The 20,000-nt window shown below is 46.2% G+C and overlaps 1 protein-coding gene across 2 annotated transcripts; it reads left to right on the forward strand.

Moving 5' to 3' along the window:
• The first annotated feature begins 1,865 nt into the window (after positions 1 to 1,865).
• Positions 1,866 to 16,809, forward strand: wfs1b (Wolfram syndrome 1b (wolframin)). 2 transcript variants are annotated; one of them, XM_042061973.1, is made up of 9 exons: positions 1,866 to 2,018; positions 2,984 to 3,196; positions 6,044 to 6,123; positions 8,131 to 8,275; positions 9,592 to 9,765; positions 10,479 to 10,559; positions 11,521 to 11,678; positions 13,405 to 14,567; positions 14,949 to 16,809. In XM_042061973.1, the coding sequence occupies exons 2-9, from the start codon at positions 2,995 to 2,997 to the stop codon at positions 15,679 to 15,681; spliced, it is 2,736 nt and encodes a 911-aa protein (XP_041917907.1). In that variant the 5' UTR covers positions 1,866 to 2,018; positions 2,984 to 2,994; the 3' UTR covers positions 15,682 to 16,809. The 2 variants fall into 2 exon arrangements, with proteins under 2 accessions (XP_041917907.1, XP_041917906.1); XM_042061972.1 differs by having other exon boundaries at positions 2,993 to 3,196.
• Positions 16,810 to 20,000: the final 3,191 nt, after the last annotated feature.

A 20,000-nucleotide genomic window follows, 5' to 3' on the forward strand; every position in this document is an offset into this window, starting at 1 on the left:
GCTGAGATTAGCATAATTCACTGGATGTGTGTTACACCAGTTAGCCGTGCTCCATTTTAGCTATAACCTAGCTGTAGGCTAACTGGGTAATGGCTTGGGACCGGGTAAAACCCACGTCCAGTGAATTATGCTAAGCTAGGCTAACAATGTCAGGCTGTGAGTGCACTTTAAAGATGTATTTGCATACTTGCATACACAGGCTTAGTAAATGGAAATAGTGGGGCTCAGCAAACTATACACTACCTAATAAAAAAGAACTAGGAATCTTATAGTATTTATGGACAAATATTACAGTAATCTTATAAGAATACTATAGATATTATAGGAATCTTATAGTATTTCGGGACATAAGTACTATAAAACTACAAGAACTAGAGGGCAAGCTATATATCATAGAAGTATTATAGACTAGTAGAACCTAGAAATCTTATTATTACTATATTATTACATAGTTATAGTATATGGGAGGGATGGATTTTAGTCTGGCTGTTAGTCATTTTAAATTTGACCTTCCAGTGGGATCACAGGCGGTTTCATCGATGTCTGATCCTCTCTCAACTGTTAGCATGATATCTGCCTCCCTCTAGTGGACAAACCGGTTTACTCCCATTGGGTAATTGTTTTTTAGCATCAGCACTTTCTGGTTCTGGGAACAAGCTTCTGCTGCTGACTGATGCACTGTATTATAAAGATGTGGTCACCCAGAGGTGATCAGACCAGGCGAAATGATGAAATGGGATAGAAAAAGCCTAAGAGATGAGTAGTGGGGTATGCGATAAGCAATGCCAGATATGTTGGCTGTACCATGACAAAACCTGTGGGATGATTATCATTATTGGTATATTAACTATGAAGTAAGAGCATTGATTAGTCATGAATGATTAGTCTATAAAGTGCCACAGACACGCACACGCGCACGCACAAACACACACACACACACGCACGCATACACACACACACACACACACACACACACACACACACACACACACAGAGAGAGACGGGTGGTGGAAGTCCCACCGTGCACTTCTTCAACAGCCGTACATCACAGGGCATTCTGAGACATCAATTTTTGAACTAGCTTACACTTCCTGAAGGGATTGATGTCTTAGGGGGACAGACGTATTCCATCTAAACAAGTGAACAAAATGTGGTCTACATATGCAAAGCTGTAGCACATACAGTGTATGTTCGTCAGGACTGCAAGGTTGCGAGTCTGTCCCACCCAAGCATTCAGGAAATGATGCTCAGATGATGGCATTGCCCTGATAGCTTACCCCATTAGCCCCCCTGCCCTGATAGCTCACCCCATTGCCCCCCCTGTCCTGATAGCTCACCAGATCTGTCAGTTTCTAATATAGATGCAGTTGATAAGCTTTCACTGGCAGGGGCAAATTTGACAAATGCATTTGACAAATCTCATACTTTAATGCCTATGTTGCCACTGTTTTTACAGTCTTACTTTACTGTTTTTACAGATACTTTATTGATCCCCAAGGGGAAATTCACACTACTAATAGTAGGCCTAGCCCATTGTGTTTAAATGCCTATGTGCTCAATTCAATATAGGCCTACCACTGAGGAGTCTTGTGGCATAAGGTCATAAGGTGTCATGTGGCATGGAAATGAATTTACAATTCAAACAACTTTTATGCGCACGCTTGTCTACCTCTCTGCGCCGCAGCGTTAGCGAGTATGCTGTCATCGACTTGTACGGACTTAATTTGTGCACTAAAAGAACTCCAACTTCCTGTAATGACAGCCAATTATGTTTGCGGACCTTTTAACTGCCATAACTGTCGCCCAATGGGAGCATTATCTGAGGAAATGGGCGGGATTGTTTGGCTGCTAGACCAACAGCTGGCCGGACATCTGTAAGAGCGAATTCACTTTCACAGTCCCGAAATGTTCCCTGCAACACCTTCACGGAAAATGGTTACGGGATGAAGGAGAAACAAGAAACAAGCCCATTCTAGCGGTTCAGAAGAAAATCTATCCTCGAGCCTAAATACTACCTAGTGAGTATCTGGAGAGTCGTGTCGGTCCTCCGTTTCCATTCGATGCTGTTGGAGAGTTGAGAGTTCCCCAGTTCAGCACACTGTGTTCCACATGTATTTGTTTTGCAGAGATAGTCCAAGACCTATAGAGAATTTGTGTTGTTAATTGTATAGATAGTGCTTTGTTGTGTTGTCGTTCGTCACACTTTCGTTTTGATCCTGCGTTACGGTCAGTCAGTCGGTCAGTCAGTCACGGTCAAGATAATAATAGACCTAGAACAGGACAACTAAAATCCCCCTGGATTAGTTTCTTGTTTCCTTTACGTAAACAATGTCAGAAGTCAAGCAGTCATGGTTCCACATGATCTTTTGGTTATTGTTGTAAATAGCTTACTGTAGTCTAACTCATGACCAGGATGCGCACCGTACTGTCTTCGATGACATAAGAATCCATCTTTGGTGTGAATCATAAGAATACTATGGTGTGGATCCCCCCGACCGCGCATTATCGCCGAGAAGATCAGGAGGGCACGTCAGACGTAGGCTACTTGCGGCAGTGCTGTCAGCGTGCCAGGGACTTCTCCCAGACATTAACGGGTTCCCACTAACCTCACTGTACTCATGTAGGTCTACTGTCGTTCCAGCCAGTCTCCAGTGCAGACTGCCGTTTGCCTGACACAGTATGGCAGCGATGATGACAGGAATAACACGAAATATGTAACCTTGCTGCCTGTCAGCAAGACTACACACACACACACACACACACACACACACACACACAGGACACTGTTTTATGGGCTCTATCCTTCAGTGTTGGATTTGGTAAACTGAGATAAGCTTGGGAGTGGCTATCTCTTTTATGTTTCTCTCTCTTTCTCTTTCACACTACAGGTTCACAAGCTGACCGTAAGACACCTTACCATTTCCATGATGCCGTTGTGTTTATGAATGTGTGCTGATGCTAGTTGTGGAATGCTTCTCTGTTGGCCTTTCAGAAATGGATAGTCCACTACGTGGGGCTCCCCCCACTCCTCCACAGTCTCCTGCCCACTTTGACATTGGCCTCTCCCGCGCCCCGCACAGTCCTTCCCAGCAGTCTCGGCGGTCACAGCTCAACGCTGCCAGCGGTGTTTCTATGGCAACAGGGACCGACACGCCCAGCTCTAGCTCTCCACAGCCTTCTCCGCAGCACACTACAGGTGAGCCGCCAGACACACACACACGTACACACATATCACACAGACACAGAGTCTAGGCTAGATATACCATTCCTGACGGCCTTCATGCCATTCCTGAGAGCGGTGGGTTTTTGAGTGGACTTCCACCACAGAGTCAGCTGCTGCATTGAGTCACGCTCTGCTCAGCACAGCACAGATAAGAGCAAGCTAAAAGTATCTACCCCCAACATACACACACACACACACACACGCACGCATGCATACACACGCTTAAACACACATGCATGTGCATTCAGTACAGTGCCTATAAAAAGTATTCACCCCCTTGGATTTCCTTTTATTGCTTTAGCAAATGGAATCTTTGCTAATTTAATTGCCTTTTTACAATAACTTACAAAAATTCCCTCTTTAATGTCAAAGTGAAAGGAAATTAAGGATTAAGTAATGTTAATTAGTTAAAAATACATAATGTAAAGTAAGCGATTGCATAAATTGCATAGAAAATGCAACAGCGGTCTAGCCATTTGGTGCTAATAGTCTCACAATTTTTGAAATGGAGATTGCCTGAGTGCAGTGAATGTGTATAGTATAGTAATATAAAGACACCTGCGTCTGGAAGGTCCAGTCACTGGTCAATTAGTATTCCTGGCTATAATTCCAAACACTCCAAACAACTCAAAGAAAAGGTTATTGACAAGCGTAAGTGAGGTGAAGTGAATGAATACAAAACAATTTCCAAGTCACTGAACATCCCCTGGAGTTGAAATCCATCATGAAATCCAGTGAAATCCATCATTAAGGAATGTAAAGAATATGGCAAATGTGCAAATCTGCCTAGAGCAGGCCGTCACCACAAACTGAGTTACAAACTCCAAGAAAATTCTGATATCGATTTGCCTTTCAATCATTAAGGCACATGCCCTCATCTTGTTGAATTATATGGTTATTGATGTTGGCCTATCCTATCAAACATAATTGGGCAAGATTTTTTTAATTTATTTTTTTTTATTTATATTTTTCCCAACATTTATCACCCAGAGGGTATACAAACAAGCCGAAGCACAAAGACACAAATTGGGCAAGATTGATACATTTTGTTGCCCTGTTTGACTGTAATGGGTCCTGCTCGCCGAGCACCATTCTCTGGAAAAACAGACCAATCACAAAACCTAGAAATAAGCTCCAGTTAGATTTTTGGAATTACTTACTGAACTACACCACAGAGATAAAACAGCACATAGCCCAACTGTATAGTTTAAAGTGACGTTTTACATTCATCATCAGTGACATTGGAGGGTTTAGATTATGTAAGGTCCGGTGGGTGAACACGTTTCTGGTCCAGACGGCCTGGAGAGTCATCACCAGGCCTCCATCACCACGTGGGTCACCAGGCCTCCATCACCACGTGGGTCCCCAGGCCTCCATCACCACGTGGGTCCCCAGGCCTCCATCACCACGGGAGTTGCTGCCATGATCTGGTGTGGGGGCTTGCTCCTCAATGGCCGCAGAGTGGTTGTGTGTGTGTGTGTGTCGGTGTCGGTGGGTGTGTGTGGTCCCCAAAGGCATAAAGTCCACACACCACATATTGCTGCTGGTGTGTAATGGTTGTGGTCCCAGACATGAACCGCCGCCCTTAGAACCTTGTCTATGGTGGGCGTGGCCAATTGGTCACCGAGCGAGTCGTTAGTGCGACACATTAAATTTCACAAGATATTCTCACTAAGTTGGTTTTATATCATCATTTTTGTAGTCGCAGAGAAAATGTAAAATGATTGAAAATTGCCATCCAAACTCATCTTATATAGCATTTCCTTGGTGACATGGACTGTAGTAGCGTTTACGTCATTTGCTGTGTTTTTTGAAATGGTTGTATACTGTTAGAAAGTAGGCCTATAATATGTAGTAGGCCTATAGCCTGTATGTAGTGAAATGCATAGTTGGCTGACTCCACTGATTTTGCATTAACACAATGAACAAATAAACAAAACAATAACATAGAATGCAAGAAATACAAAAGATACAAGATAATTGTAGCAATGTGACATTTAGGTTTTCACAATGTCATGTAAATATGGCTAATTAATGAATTCATTGATCGTTATATAAAAGTGCTCTCTGTCTTGAAATTGATAACTTGGCTTGGGCTTTTCAAGGAAACAGTAGCCTAAATATAGGCCTATCTGCATAGGCTACGATCTACAATCTGCATACAGATGAAAGGTGATATTTAGGTTTTAGGTTAATCAGTGTGACAAATGTCTCTTTCAACAGTTTGCAGTGAATAAGCGGGGCCTCAAAACATGTTTTGAGGTTTTGCTCACGAGCATTCTGTCCTTCAACAATTAAAGACATTTCTATCTTTAGACTGCATGACTTTCATCTGGTTTGACCTTCTGTGAGTTTGAGCTGCCTTGAGGATATTTTCACACACGTACACACACACGCACACACACACACACACACATACACACACACTCACATGGGACATGCATAGGAACATACACAATCACAAATTTGTGAGCAAATCTTTATGCAAACACAAGCATAAATAAATAAGATACATGCGTGGGGGGGGGGGGGGGGTTCAAATATCATGTGCACTTACATACACACACACACACACACACACACACATTGACAAGAGGACTTCCTGAACTGAACCCTTATGAACTGTGTTTATATTTTACAATGTTTTGTCTATTCTGGTGAATCTGTATGTGTTTTTATAATGACTGTTTGTGTTTCCTTTACGTGTGTGTGTGTGTGTGTGTGTGTGTGTGTGTGTGTGTGTGTGTGTGTGTGTGTGTGTGTGTGTGTGTGCGTGTGCGCGGGTGTGTGCGGGTGTGTCCTGTCTGTATTGCTCTTCAGGAGAGGGAGTTTCTGGAGATATTAATATACAAGAGCTGGAGGAGAGAGCCAGAGCAGGAGATGCTAAGGCACAGACTGAGGTTAGCACGCACACACACACACTCACACACACGCACACACACGCACACACACACACACACTCACACACACACACACACACACACACACACAAGCACACATGCACGCACATACAATTAAGAACAAAATTATTTATACCCATTCTTTTCTCGAAGTAAACGGTAACACTAAAACAAGAGGCTACGTTAAGATTCTGGAGAATAAGATGAGGCAGTGTGCCAAGAGACCTGCCCCAATAGGGGGCATTTGACCATTAAACACAATGATCCAAAACATACAGCTAAACAAGGCAAGAAATGGTTAACAGAGAACAATATTAACATTTTAGAGTGGCCCAGCCATAGTCCAGACCTCAATCCGTCAAAAAAGTGAGCACGAGGCCAGAGTGATGGCAAAGAATCGTTCTTGCCTCAAAACCCAGATTGCTGTTAAAAAGGTGCAGTTTAGAATCATTGTGGAGACATGAAGAGGCTTGGTAGGTACTATATGAACCATTTTGAGAGCTGTGGTGGTTTCCAGTGATTGTTTAAAAGGGGTATGAATAATTTTGGACACGGCATTTTTCATAAAAATGTAAATAAAAAAGATAAAAACGCCTCTTTTTTTGATTCCATGTTTCTACCACATTGTCTTACAACCTTTTGGTATCTAGCAGTGTCATTTTCAGTCAGAACAAACATATTAGTCAATAGAAAATTGAACAACATTGAATCAATATTTGCCAGGGGAATGAATAATTTTGTTCCTAAGTATACGCACAGGCCCACACACGCACACACGCACACATTTATATGTTGTCTGTACATCTGTTCTTATAGACGCACATAGACAATCACATTCATCACACTCTTACACACTACACACACACACCACACACAAATGCATGCACATGAAACGTGATCAGGGCATTTCTCTGACCTTAACAGATTTGTTTGTTTGCCGTGTTTATCTGCCATGCCTTGGTCAGGCATGATGCCATCTGTGTTGGTTCTTGTGCCGGGCACGTGAGGAAGTGTGTGATATAATTTCTAAATTAGGTGTGTGTGTGTGTGTGTGTGTGTGTGTGTGTGTGTGTGTGTTTACAGAGCTTAATTCCCCAACTGGTATATCTCTGAGGAAAGAGAGAGAGCCAGGGAAAGTTGAGCTTAGTTTCCTGAAGTGAAGACAGAAATGTCATGGAGGACATCTAACAAAGTCTGTTTGGGTGGAATGTATGGAATATACAGTTTATTCAGTCTGTCCAGGACCCCCCTACACACACACACAAGCACACACACACACACACACACACACACAGACACAGGCACACACACACACACACACACACACACACACACACACACACACACGGATGAGGTTCCAGTCCAGGTAGGTAGTAGAGTTCAGTACAGTAAAAGAGATGAACAGGAAGGGTAGAGCCATGACACTACTGGTGCTACTGGATGCCCTGGTAAGAAACCAGAAGTTGTACAGGGAATGTAGTTTGTTATATTATATACTTTAATTACTCTTTCTGCTGTTAAAGAATGTGTTTGTGTTGTATGTATGCTGCTGCTGAGACCTTGAATTTCCCCTGGGGATCAATAAAGTATCTATCTATCTATCTATCTATCTTCACTTGAGTGCAGGAACCCTTATCAGCCAGCAGGCGGAGCTGTAAGCCCGCTTAATCCACTTGTCGTCTGCCAGTCAGCCTTAGGCCATGTAGAGCTTTGGGCCTCTGCTAAACACCACACACACACACACACACACACACACACACACAAGCATGCATAACGTTGCATGTCTTGTGTGTACCATTGCTTCTGTGTGTTCCTGCTTGGCTTCTCCAAAGCACAACAGACCTCAGGTCTCAAGTCTCATGGAGCTAGTCAGGTACTCCTCATACTAGTCAGTAGTCCTCCCATCAGCCTGTACTGGAGTCATTGATCACCTTGATTTTGTGAGTCTTATATGCCCCTATCTTTGATAAACTGCTCAGTAATTGGCTGAGTCATGTGACTTGGCAGATGGGGAGATACTACCTGCGATTGGCCGAGCAGGAGGAGGACGAGGTGAACAGCGTCACCGCGGTGTCGTGGCTTCTGCAGGCGGTGAAAAATGGGCGAAGAGATGCGGTGAAGCTCCTGCAGCGATGTCTCAACGAGGGGAAGGGTGAGACACACACACACACACACTCACACAGGTACGCATGTAGACGAGAGAAGTGAGAAGTTCAATTCAGTAATTTTATGAATTATTATGGAAGCATGAACATGCATTGTGTTGACTGAGAATGTACTGTAATCAGAGGTGCTGGCTGGTTAATTGCCATGACAACATGACATCATTCTAAAGGGCAGTTCACATACCAGGAATGATGAGTACTGCTCTAGTTAGTAGGAATGATAACTATAACTATGAGTACCGCTCTAGTTAATACAGTAGGAATGACATGGTCCACACTGCATACAATAACGACCTGAATTATTGTTGGGTATCACTTTCAAAGCGATTTTAAGAACAATAAAAAGGTGACAGCTGATCAGAATCCAATCTCGTCCATCAGTATGAGGGGAGACCTTCCTTATTGTCAGTCAGTGTGGATGCTCATATCATTATGGTTACAGTTGGCTTTATACTTTAAATATGGTTCCTGGTGTGTGTGGCCCTTAAAGCAGAGAGGAAAAGGGCTTTTGACTCAGGCCTGGGTGATAAGTAGTTTTCCACTAGGGTGAGAAGTGGTGTAGTTTGGCCAAACTGCATCCATTTTTAAAGGGTGAGTCTGTAATTACCAGCTAACATGACCATACACATTCACACCTCCAGATGTAGGGCACGGCCGAGGACTAATGAACATGTCCAGTCAGGTTGCTGTACTCTCATATGCAACATGCACACATACACACACGCACACACAAATCATGCTGACCATCATGTGCAGGTATTCTCAAACGTGTGTCTCACACACACACAGTTTCTCTCTCTCTCTCTCTCTCTCTCTCTCACACACACTCTCACACACTTTCACACACTCTCTCTCTCTCACACACACACACACACACACACACACTCACTGATCTCCGGTGTATTGTCCACTACCCAGTGTCAGGTCAAATAACCTGTAACTTCAAGAGGAATCTCTTCAGCTAACAATGAATATTTAAAAGAGGTCAAATGGTACTCACACAAACATACAGGTCAGTTGGCACTCACACACACACACACACACACACACACACACACACCTGGGCCTGTGTTGTGTGCAGGTGAGTGATGATGCAGACTGTGTTGTGGCCCGTCGGCCCTGGACAGGCGGCCCATGTGACCCATGTCCATCTCTGTGCCTGAGGGAGGAAAGATTGCTTCCTACACTTCACATGTGCCCCTTCCTCTCCTTCTCTGTCCACCTCTGTGTGTGTGTGTTGTGTGTGGTGCGTGTGTGTGTGTGTGTGTGTGTGTGTGTGCGTGTGTGTGTGGTGTGTGTGTAGGCATCACTGCTGAGAACAGGGAGGAGGTGCGCAGTCTTGCTCTGGAGTCTCGCTTTGAGAGGAGTGTGAGGAAGGCGGCTCTGCTCATGTACTGGAAACTCAACCCAGAGCGGAAGAGCAACATCACCGCCACCGAGCTACTGGACAATGCTGACCACATTAACACTGAGACAGGTATACACACACACACACAGACACACAGACACACCACACCACACACCACACAGCATCACTGTTACTGGAGAATGCTGTGCACATCATCACCGAGACAGGCACTCCTACACACACACACACATACACGCACATGCACACGCACACACACACCATACACACACACAGCATCAGCACCAGACAGGAACACATGTCCCACACTCACTCAGAGACTCAACTCAAAAAGGAGGAATGAAAGTCTTGCCTCTAAGCTACCAGAGAATGATACACACTGCATTGAAACATGTACACTCACACACACACACACACACACACAGCCAGTGTAGGTATGTTAATTTAAACGTGTACACTCACACACACACACACACACACACAGCCAGTGTAGGTATGTTAATGTAAACATGTACACTCACACACACACACTCAAAGCCAGTGTTGATATGTTAATGTAAACGTGTACACACACACACACACAGCCAGTGTAGATATGTTAATGTAAACATATATGCACACACACACACACACACACACACACAGCCAGTGTAGGTATGTTAATGTAAACGTGTGAACACACAGAGACACACAGCCAGTGTAGGTATGTTAATGTATTCATGTACACATACACACACCCAGTGTAGACATGTTAATGTAAATGTGTGTACACACACACACAGCCAGTACGGGTGTTTTGATGTAATGTCTCTCTTTGCCTCTAGATGGCCCTGCTCCCCAGGGGCCTCCCTCCACTTCCGCTCTACGACAGAAGAAAGTGCTAGAAGGCCTCATCTCCACTGAATGTGAGTGTGTGTGTGTGTGCATGTGTGTGTGGGTGTGTGTGGTGGTTTACTGGAGCACAGACTAGATGGGATTCCCACAGGGTAAAAAGTATGGAAATGAAATTGGATGCATTAGTGTGATGCCGATAAATGCGTATGTGTGGTCATCAGGAATGCGGCTGATATCAATAAATTATTCATGCCCACCCACCAAATGGACTCAGATTTGTATTGCTCTGTGTGTGTGTGTGTGTTTGTGTGTCGACACTTGCTGTGATAATAATAGGAAATGACGTTGATAATAAATTGCAAATAGATGGTTTAAATTGGTCCGAGTGACGTTATTGTTATTGGTAATAATGTCTGCCTTCAGTCCTAACTTCTGTTCCCAAAACAACACACACACACACACACACACACACACACACACACCTTCAGTCCTGACTTCTGTTCCCAGAACAACACACACAACACACACACACACACACACACACACACACACCTTCAGTCCTGACTTCTGTTCCCAAAACAACACACACACACACACACACCTTCAGTCCTGACTTCTGTTCCCAGAACAACACACACACACACACACACAAACACACACACACAGACACACACACACACACCTTCAGTCCTGACTTCTGTTCCCAGAAAAACACACAGGCAGTGAGATTAATGGCAAGTCAGCTCTGTCTGAACAAATGCACCAAACAAATGACTTTTAAAGTTGAGAATTTAGTTCAAAGTTGTTTGAAATAGAGCAATACAAATGTATCTTTATTATCATGTGTTCATTTGAAATCTGGTAATTTGAGTAAATCACTTTGTTTGTGCTTGTGTGTGTGTGTGTGTGTGTGTGTGTGTGTGTGTGTGCGCGTGCGTGCCTTTCTCTGTGTGTGTGTGTCTGTATTTGGGAACGTGTGTGTTTGTGCTTGTGTATGTGTGTGTGTGTGTGTGTGTGCGTGTTCATGTGTAGCTGGTCAGTGTGTGCGTGTGGAGGACTTTGTAGAGAACACTAAGCGCTACGCACTGGGCGTCGCCCCCTCACCAGCCTTAGACGGTGCCACAGGAGTGGACGACGATGATGACGAAGAGCCGGTGAAGAACCCAGACGAGCTGCCCCTGCACCAGAAGGTACTCACACACACACACACACACACACACACACACACACACACACACACACACACACACACACACACACACACAACACACACACACACACAACACACACAGACAGAAATGCTCATGCTCTGTCTGCTGTCTGTGTCTCTATGCATCATGCTTCTCTCTCTCTCACACACACACACACACTTTTTTTTACATGCACACTGCCTCCCTCACGCACAACATAAACACACATACAAATACCAATTGCCCACAATTAAGTTAATCGGAACTACATGGTGTGTGAACAACATGGACACACATTTGCCTTACATACACACAGAAACACACCCTCCCTACTTACACCCTCCCCCTTCTTCACACACACACACACACACACACACACACACATACACAATTATCACTTACTCATTTACTCCGAGTTCTTACACTATACACACTTTCTCACACACTTCTCTCTCACACACACATACACACACACCTACACTCATCACCTCTGTAGAGTCAATTCCGCTCTCTCACTATCTCCTCCTCCTTCCCCACTCTCTCTTCCTCAAAACTATTCTTTCTCTCTTTTGCACTTCATGCTTTTCTCACGCATTCTGACAGCATGGAACTGGGGACTATTGAGTTCCTCTGACCGCAGTTCCTATAACTATTTAATAGATTGCAGATGCCTCGTCAAGGAGTCTTGAGTATGTCAGCAAAAATAAAAGTTACCAAACAAAGTATTAAAACAAATACATTTTATGTTGGCCTGTATGTAACCTCCTTCTCTCCTCCTCTCCTTTCATCTCCAAAATTATTCTTATTTATTTTGTAGTATTTAAATACCCAATATTGTTTTAATAAAGGTTTGTTAAAGCGATGGTTCGGAGTAATTTCACCCTAGGGTCCTTTTCACCATGACCCCGAGCCAAACACCCTCCCAGAACCTTGGTCGAGTAGCGCTGTCAGAAACTAATGACGTTCTGCAGTCGTGATGGAACCAACTTTTATCTCGTAAATTACCCCACTAATAATGCCCTGAATGGTACGAAACTTCTACAGTAGTACAACTATGACCTTTAGTCCAATAACGAGGCATTAGAAAGTTTGTAAGTGCACCAGGAGTTTATTTAAATAAGACTTGCCTGATTATCTGCTACTATACCGCTGCTTCGACGTTTCTTCCGTGATTTGGGAAAAGCCCGTAAAAGTCCTGGCAGGAAGCATGCATAAGGATGTAGATTCAGGAATGCACTAATATTTTGTTCGTAGTCCAGTTTGCAACAATTATTAGTTAACACTAAGTTATAAACACTTCGAAAAAAAAATATGAAAAACTGGATATACCAAAAAACAATGATGTAATCGCTTCCTGCCAGGACTTTTACGGGCTTTTCCCAAATTACGGAAGAAACGTCGACGTTCGTACCATTCAGGGCATTATTAGTGGGGTAATTTATGAGATAAAAGTTGGTTCCATCACGACTGCAGAACGTCATTAGTTTCTGACAGCGCTACTCGACCAGGGTTCGACCAAGGGAAAAAAGGTTCTGGGAGGGTGTTTGGCTCGGGGTCATGGTGCAAAGGACCCTAGGGTGAAATTACTCCGAACCATCGCTTTAAGCCTCTCATTTCTTCTCTCTCTCTCTCCTTCTCTCCCTCCTTGTTACTCTCTCTCTCCTCTCCCTCTCTCTACCTCCTTTTTACTCTCTCTCTCTCTCTCTCTTCCCTCGCTCCATCTCAGGTGTTGAAGTTCCCGCTGCATGCGGTGCTGGAGATCAAGGAGGTGCTGATCGAGTGGGCGTCGCGCGCGGGCATGCAGTGGCTCAGCGCGCTCATCCCCACGCACCACGTCAACGCGCTGGTCTTCTTCTTCATCATTTCCAACCTGACGCTGGACTTCTTCCTGCTGGCCGTGCCGCTGGTGGTCTTCTACCTGGCCTTCGCCTCCATGGCCATCTGCACGCTGCGCGTCTTCCAGGACAGCCGCGGCTGGGACAACTTCCGGGCACTCACGGCGCTGCTGGCGCGCTTCGAGCCGGGCCTGGACGTGGAGCAGGCCGAGTCCAACTTCAGCTGGAGCCACCTGGAGCCGCACCTCTACTTCCTGCTCTCCGCCTTCTTCCTGGTGCTGGCCTTCCCGCTGGCCGACGGGGCCTGGGTGCCGTGCGCGGAGCTGGCGGCCGTGGCCATCTTCTTCACGGTCAGCAGCTACTTGAGCCTGCAGCCCGTCGCGCAGCCCCCCGCCCGCCACGCGCTGCTGACCCAAGCCGCCATCGCCCTGTGCACGCTGACCGACAAGCAGCTGGGCGGTTGGCTGGGGAGGCTGGTGGGCGGGGCCTGGTTGAGTGTGCCGCTGGGCGATTGGGCGACGCTGAACCTGGGCGTGCCCTGCCTGCTGTACGGGTACCTTCTGAGTGTGTGCGGCCGCATGGTCTCCCTGCGCGGGTTCCGCGGGTTCTACTGCGTCCTGCTGCCCTACCTGCTCTGCTTCGTGTGGGCCGAGCTGGCCGGCACCCTTCTGGAACATTCCTCGCCCATTGGCCTGATGCGCACCTGCGTGGGCTACCTGCTCTTCGTCTTCGCGCTGCCCGTGCTGGCCCTCGGCATAGTGGCGGCCGCCGCCGTGCAGCTGGCCCAGTGGTTCCTGTCGCTGGACGTGGCCAAGATGTGCGTGACGGTGTGCGTGCTCGCCTGCCCCGTGCTGCTGCGCTGGTGGACGCGCTTCAGCATGTCGCCGCTGGCCGTGCTGCGGTCACTGCGGCGCAGCAGCCTGGTCAAGCTCATCCTGGTGTGGATCAGCGCGCTGGTGCTCTTCTGCTGGCTCTATGTGTTCCGCAGCGAGGGCATGAAGGTCTACAACTCCACGCTCAGCTGGCAGCAGTACGGCGAGATCTGCGGACCCAGGTCAGAGCCACGCTTAATGATTCATACCAGTTCACTATTAGAATGCAAATAAGTACAGCAGGCTTAGATTGAATCAAGTGATACTTGTTATTTGAATCTCAAATATCAATAGCCTTTCTGCTGAAGTGTGGACTGCAACTTTCAGTTTTGTTAGTGCTGTTAAGTGTGTTCAGCCTTTAATCTGTTTTAATCTGTGTGTGTGTGTGTGTGTGTGCCTGCGTGCATGTGTGCGTGTCTGTGTGTGTGTGCGAGTGTGCGTGTGTATGCATGTGTGCGCGTGTGTGTGTGTGTGTGTGTGTGTGTGTGTGTGTGCGTGCGTGTGTGCGATCGTGCGTCTCTGTGTGTGTGTGTGTGTGTATGTATGTGTGTGTATGTTATCAGGGCGTGGCGTGACAGCAGCATGGCCCAGACGCAGGTCCTGTGCAGCCACCTGGAGGGCCACCGGGTCACCTGGACCGGCCGCTTCCGCTACGTGCGCGTCACCGACCTGGAGAACGGCGCCCAGGCACTGGTCAACATGCTCCCGGGCCCCGTGGCTGACTGGCTGCGCTGTTTCTACGGCGACGAGTACCCGCCGTGCGAGGAGCCGGCGCCCCCGCGCCCCGTCCCGGCTGACTCGCCGCCGCCCGACCCGCTGTGCCGCATCAAGCCCCTCGCCAAGCACCCCTGCCACCTCAAGCGCTACGACCGCCTCAAGATGGAGGTGACCGTGGGGATGCCGCGCGGAGGCGGAGAGGGCAGCAGTAACGGCGGTGCGGGCAGCGAGGACGACGCCACCAAGGACATCGTGTTGCGGGCGAGCGACGAGTTCCGCGCGGTCCTGCTGGCGCTGCGCTCGGGCAGCCTGCTGGAGTTCAGCACGGTGCTGGAGGGCCGGCTGGGCAGCAAGTGGCCGGTGTTCGAGCTGAAGGCGCTGCGCTGCCTCAACTGCGACGGCGTGGCCCACCCGACGGTGCCCGCCGGCCGGCAGCTCAAGCTGGAGCAGGACTGGCGCGCCCGCCTGCGCCACGCCCTGGCCTTCGCCTTCCACTTCCTCTTCCACCCGCTCTTCTCCGTCCGCGCCGACCACGCCGAGGGCCACTCCGGCGCCGTGACCACCGAGCTGCAGGCGTAACGGTCGAGTCGGGTGGGGTCGGAGTGGGGCGAGGGTGGTTGTCAGGGAACACCCTTTTTAAAGGTTTGGAAAGACAGTGAAAATGTGAAACCCAGTGCAATCTCACTACAGTGTGCTGGCAGCAGATATTCAGTGTTAAATACAGTGGCAGCACTGCTGTGTGTGTGTGTGTGTGTGTGTGTGTGTGTGTGTCCGCATCTCTCTGCAAGAAATCAAGAGAGAATGGCATTGTGATGGCAGTGACTTGCTGCAGTAGCTTATAATGTTATTCAATTAATATACAATCAATGAAGAATTCAGTGTATGTCCGCCTTGAAACTAAGAATGTGTGTGTGTGTGTGTTGTGTCTGTGTGTGTCTGTGTGTGTCTGTGTGTGTGTGTGTGTGTGTGTGTGTGTGTGTGTGTGTGTGTGTTTATGAGTGAGAGTGAGTTAAATTGACTGGTTTAGTCAATGGTCTGATCCTACCAAAGAGTTAGGGACCTTGTGCCTTTAATATACAGGCTAGGTATACTGAACGGTACAATAATACTGGTGGTTTTCATGTTTCTGTGTTTCATAGGGTATGATAAGTATTCTAATAATTATGTTTTATTAGAGATTAGTAGGGTGGTGTGGAACCTGGATTTGAACAGTTCAGAGTTGTTTATTTGTTTTGAGGTTTCAACCACTGCATTGACCTAGAAAGTAACTATAGACGGAGAGCATTAGCCATTATCTGGAAGGGTTGCATCAGATAGCAGAACATCCAGATCTAGATTGGATCTAGATCATGCTTAGAACAGATTTGGGTCATATCTCGGCCAGATTCATCTGTTGTTTGTGCAGGTAGTTAAAACAGGAAAGGAGGTGTTGAGCAGAGATTTGTCATGTTTATCATCAGGAAACGTACACTTCCCTTCAAACACTCAACACACACACTACAGTCAACAGACACACACACACACACACACACACACACACACACACACACACACACACACACACACACACACACACTCAAATTAATCTATGAGCTGGACTCTAACCTCATGATTGCTTATTTGGTGGGGCCATCTTTACAGAATGTGATGGCATTGCTTTGATCCTGCAATGTGACCAATAAAAACAGCCATTTGGGAGCCATTTTCTATGTGTGTCGTTCATGGTTTATACAAGGATACAAGGAAGTTTATTGTCACATGCATATAGTTACTGGATGTAAGAAATGCAGTGAAATTATGTCTGGTGTCAGCCTATTTGTGCATTTATGGGGGGGGGGGGGGGGTAAAATGTGCAGTAGAAGAGGGGTTTAGTAGATTAAGTGGCAAGGGCTGCATAAGAAAGGTGGGGGAGGATTGGGATGGGGGGGGGCACCAACAAGGAGCACCCAAGAGCAACAGAGGCAAGGAAAAACTCCCTTACCAATATATACTATGCCGCTCTTATGGAGGCAGCCACGATGATCATTCATACTCATACATACAGTACCTAACTGTGATTAGTTATATCACCAGGAAAACATAGCATTCGCTTAAGATAACACACTTGTGCACAATTCGAATTGCAATTCTGCTTCCTCAATTGAAATGCAAGTGAAATTCAAGAATTTCAGAGCCAGTTTCAATTCAATTCTGGAATTTTGCACAAGCCAGACTCAGGGGAATAAACACACACACCCGTTCCACACACCCTAGCTGCTTCTCAAATGCTTTGGGTTATGGTAATTGCCAAAATGCCAAGCAGCTAAATGTTTCATCGTTGTAACCCAATCTGCCATTGATCTCTAAAAAGCTTGGACATAGCTCAGGTTTCAGCTATTCTTCACCAGCGATAATAACGATGAGGATGATGATGATGATGATGATGATTAAGATTCAACATTGACCTCTCTTCCTGCTATATGATAGTAGCCGGAAAGCAACAGCAAGAATAGTCCTTAAACTCATTCTCAAACAATTTCTGTCCGTCCCAAATCAAATTTACAGAATGTCCTCCTAGAGCCAGTTTTAGATCTGCACCCAAACTCAACCGATTGACTGGAGCGCTGTTTCGAAATCAAGACCTGAGAGAGGTCTGAATGCTTCCACGGCCGGCACTGGAACAGAAATGTAAATACCCCACTCTCTCTTCACAGGGGTGTCAAGGAGACTCCTAGTCTGAATAATTAACATTAAGCGTTAAATAGGTGGGCTTTAGGTACTAAGGGACCCTCATTAACAGGGTCATTTCCTCATTAAAAGATGAACAGGTTAGTTTACCACCTGAAGGCCCACTAGCGCTTAGGGTTTCCGTGGTACCAGAGTCTGAGGAGACAAAGTTTGCCTGTTTACAAACAATCATTATGCACTGATCTTTTCTCTTCTGAGTTTATCACAAGCAATTATTAAATATCAGTTATCAAAGTGAGAATGTATTTGGATGCTTTGTGAGCCAGCCAGTTATTGTAATTCAGTGTTCCCCAAGTTATGCTATGCTAAGCTATGACCTTGGCATTGCATGATGTCCAGAGACAACTCAATGAAATTGTAGGTCAGAAACATGTCACAAACGCCTGGAAAGCCAAACCTACAGCCTTTGCCTAGAGGGCCAAAGCTACAGCCCTTGTCTAGAGAGTCAAAGCTACAGCCCTTGCCTTGGTGGCTACTCATCTCTAATGCACCACACCCTAGAATCCATCCTGTTCTTCTCCAGGCCAATACATCCTTATTCTGTTAGCCAAAAAAAAAACAATCCTTCCTTGAGCCCTACCTTCATGAGATGTTTAGTTTGGTTCTCAAAATTTGAAATTCACAAATTTAATTATCATTTTCCCATTGCTCTATCCAGATGCTGTTAACATTATAGTAATTTTGATGTTGGTATATGTCTACAGTAGTTAAATGAAGCTGTTGCTTCTCCTGTACATCCGCTGGGGCTGGGGCTGGGGCCTTTATTGAAGGCCCGGTTTGGCCTCACACACACGAGAGCAGTTACTGTACATGTACCTATTTACATAATCAACCATAGGTGATTGACAGATGCTGTCAATCACCTATGGCAACTAAGCTCACATCAGAACTGAATTGTAATTGTTGATGTGTGTCTGAACTTCACAGTAGCATTACATCTTCATGCATGCATTTGAGGACATGATGCTGAATGGCATTAGCACAAAAGCATGAAACAGGATGATGCATGAAGTATATAGAAAAGAACAGTCAAAGCCTCCATGAGAGCTCACCATGTTTAATATAGTGGAGTGGCAACATCTAGAAGTTAATCAGATCAGAAACTCATATATAAACAAATAAGTCAGAAATGGCTATGTTGGATGTTGGTCCTATATGAGTGTGTGTATTTGTGTTTGCATGTGTGTATGCGTGTTTGTATGTTTGTGTGTGAGTTTGTATCTTTGTGTGTGTGTGTGCTTGTGAGCATGTGCATGCGTGCGTGGAGTGCATATGGCTGTGTGTGAGTGGGCATGTCATGTGTGTCCGACTAAAAAGAGAAAAATAGAATCTGGACAGAGGAGAGGAGAGGAGATGGGTGAAAAATGGGGCAGAAGGATTAGTGTTAATCATGTGCCTGAATAACAAGCCAAGAACATGGACAGGCAACAACAGTCATGGAGGGAGAGAGAGAGGAGAGGGAGAGAGAGAGGAGAAGAAGTGAAAGAGAGGTGCAGTGAGAGAAAGAAAGAAAGAGAAGAACAGATGAGGAGAGGGAGTTTGAGAGAAGTAAGGAATGATTAAGGGGCAGCCGTGGCCTACTGGTCCCCGACACTGCTCCCCGAGCGCCGCTGTTGTTGCAGGCAGCTCACTGCGCCGGGATTAGTGTGTGCTTCACCTCACTGTGTGCTGAGTGTGTTTCACTAATTAAACTGATTGGGATAAATGCAAACACCAAATTTCCCTCATGGGATCAAAAGAGTATATATTATACTGTTTTCTGGTTCCCTCTATTCTTTATGAGTTAGAAAGACAGAAAAAGAAGGAGACTGATTATGATTAAAAACAAGTAAAGGGGGCATTAAGACAGACGGACATGCAGAGGAAAGGAGGGAGACAGAGAGAAAAGGATGAAAGGATAGAAAGGTCATAGAAGGAAAAAAAGATGAACGGAGCAGACGACAGGAAGTGGGGGAGGGGTGAGGAGAGGAGAAGAGAGAAGAAGTGGGGAGAAGAGAGGTGGGGAGAGGGGGAGAGGAGGAGAGGAGAGGTGGGGAGAGAGGAGGAGAGGAGAGGTGGGGAGAGGAGAGGTGGGGAGAGGGGGAGAGGAGGAGAGGAGAGGTGGGGAGAGGGGGAGAGAAGAGGTGGAGGGGATCAGGGAGAGAAGGGGAGAAGAGAGTGGGGGGGAGAGG

Source organism: Alosa sapidissima, chromosome 14 (assembly GCF_018492685.1).
Source record: "Alosa sapidissima isolate fAloSap1 chromosome 14, fAloSap1.pri, whole genome shotgun sequence".
NCBI lineage: Eukaryota > Metazoa > Chordata > Actinopteri > Clupeiformes > Clupeidae > Alosa > Alosa sapidissima.